This window comes from Vigna angularis, chromosome 2, assembly GCF_016808095.1.
Source record: "Vigna angularis cultivar LongXiaoDou No.4 chromosome 2, ASM1680809v1, whole genome shotgun sequence".
NCBI lineage: Eukaryota > Viridiplantae > Streptophyta > Magnoliopsida > Fabales > Fabaceae > Vigna > Vigna angularis.
Genome location: NC_068971.1, coordinates 27,099,314 through 27,101,297, shown reverse-complemented (window position 1 = coordinate 27,101,297; position 1,984 = coordinate 27,099,314). Strand labels below are relative to the sequence as shown.

The 1,984-nt window shown below is 32.9% G+C and overlaps 1 protein-coding gene across 1 annotated transcript; it reads right to left on the bottom strand.

Moving 5' to 3' along the window:
* Positions 1–805: 805 nt before the first annotated feature.
* LOC108328660 (trypsin inhibitor A) lies at positions 806–1,617 on the bottom strand. Its single transcript, XM_017562554.2, has one exon. It carries the CDS (start codon positions 1,580–1,582, stop codon positions 962–964), a length of 621 nt encoding a protein of 206 aa, XP_017418043.1. The 5' UTR covers positions 1,583–1,617; the 3' UTR covers positions 806–961.
* Between the last annotated feature and the right edge of the window lie 367 nt (positions 1,618–1,984).

Sequence of the window (1,984 nt, the reverse complement as noted above, 5' to 3'; positions counted from 1 at the left end):
ATCTTCATTCTTTTAATTAAATATATGTTAATGATAATTCTACCATCATTATTGAAAAACATTTTTAATTACTCAAAATACTTGTTTGCACTAAATTATATCACTCTTCCTCATGTTTCGAAATTCTTAATTAAAAAATAGCATGATTTCATTTATTTACGGAATTTCCGATATAAAGAATTGAGAAAAAAAAAACAAGATAAGTATTTTCCGTTGAGAAAATGAGCGTACCTAGTACACATTCAAGATTTTTTGAATGCCATCAAAGACACGTCATTTGCTATTTTTAACTCTTTACACACAAATGTAAACAATAATGATAAACCTTTTTTTAGAAAACTCATGGTAAAAATCAATATGTTATTTATTTAAGATAAACTCTGTGTATAAATAAATCTAACTAATTTTACTTTCAATATTATTACCATAACACTTTTTATTGAATAATGACTACATCTTTTGTTACTCATTTTTATCTATGATATCAGGTCTTAGTGAATAATACTTTCGAAAATATTATTCTTTTAATTGAGATCAGTGAAAATAAATAACATTAGTTAACTTTTTCAATTAATGATATTATTTATTTGCATTCATGTTTGAGTGTAAAGAAAATATAAATTTTGGATGACAAAATAGATATTCATGAATGAATGGATGCATATGTAGTATTAGAATGAATTATGATATTTTAATAATTTTTTTTACAATAGATTATGTATTACTATTTTATTAGTTCGCAAATATTCACGTATTACCTGAAGTTGTTATAAAAAATAAAAATACATTTTCCAATTAAAATATATATATATATATATAAACCAGTTTCTCTGATTCAGCAGAATCTATTGCCTATATTAGCAAGCTGAAGCTCAATGATGCGATTTTTTGTTTATAATTTATTTATCACATATATTCTCTTTCACTGAGAAAACACACACGACTTTCCATTTCATGTGTTTCAAACACCAACTGAACTAGCCTTCATAAACTCAACAATGATGCCATCATCCTCTTCCTCAGTAAGAACCAAACGACTCATACCCTCATCATCAACACTAATCCCAACTTCCCCACACGTGCCACCGCTACGTGCGCAGAAGACAACCTTGTACAAGTATTCAAGGGAAGATTTTTCAATCTTAAACCACCCATTCACGGTGCTGCGGTACCCAGGTAGTTTCACGGCTTGTCCTTCGGATAGGTCCTTAACAACGGTCCACTTCGGAGGAGTGGGGGCACACGAGGGCGGAGAAGCGAAAGCCAAGTTCAGAATGAGACCTTCGTTGATGTAAGCAATTCGATATGGGGATGAGATTATCACTGGAAGTCCCCTGAAGATTTTAGATGTGCGAGATTGAACCACCGTGAGAGGACACGTTTCGTTTCCGGTGGCCGCCAGTTCTACGCCACCGTCCCTTACTCCGAACAGGGGGAGGATGTGGTAAGTGCCTCCGTTCTTAAGTGCATCGCCGTCTCTGTCGGTAACGACGTCGGCTGCGGCGGAAGGGAGGTTTGAGGTGAATATAGAGAGAAGGAAGAGAGAAAAGAAAAAGTAGGTGGAAGCAATTAAACTCTTCATTTCTTGGGATAGTTGGAGTTGAATTGTTGATGAGAATGGCGTGATTAAACAAGGCTGAGAGAGTCCATTTATAGATGTGATGACCAATGGAAAAGTTAGTGTAAAATCTGAACAAGGTCTAGTGGAAGGAATAGTTCTTCGAAATTTGACAGTGTAGAGTTTTTACTTGAAAGGGTGTACTAACAACACTAAAAAGTTGAGTTGTGTCTTGCAGTTTTTTCTTTTTCTAATTTTTATTTTATTTTATTTTTTCAAATGTTTTTTAAAAAATAAAAATTTATCACATGTAAAGGTGGTCAGGTCATATCACCTGGTAATGATAACATAATGCTGTAGTGAAAATATCAAATGTTTAGTGACAATATCAAATGTATTACTATCACACTGGATATTATTGCCTTC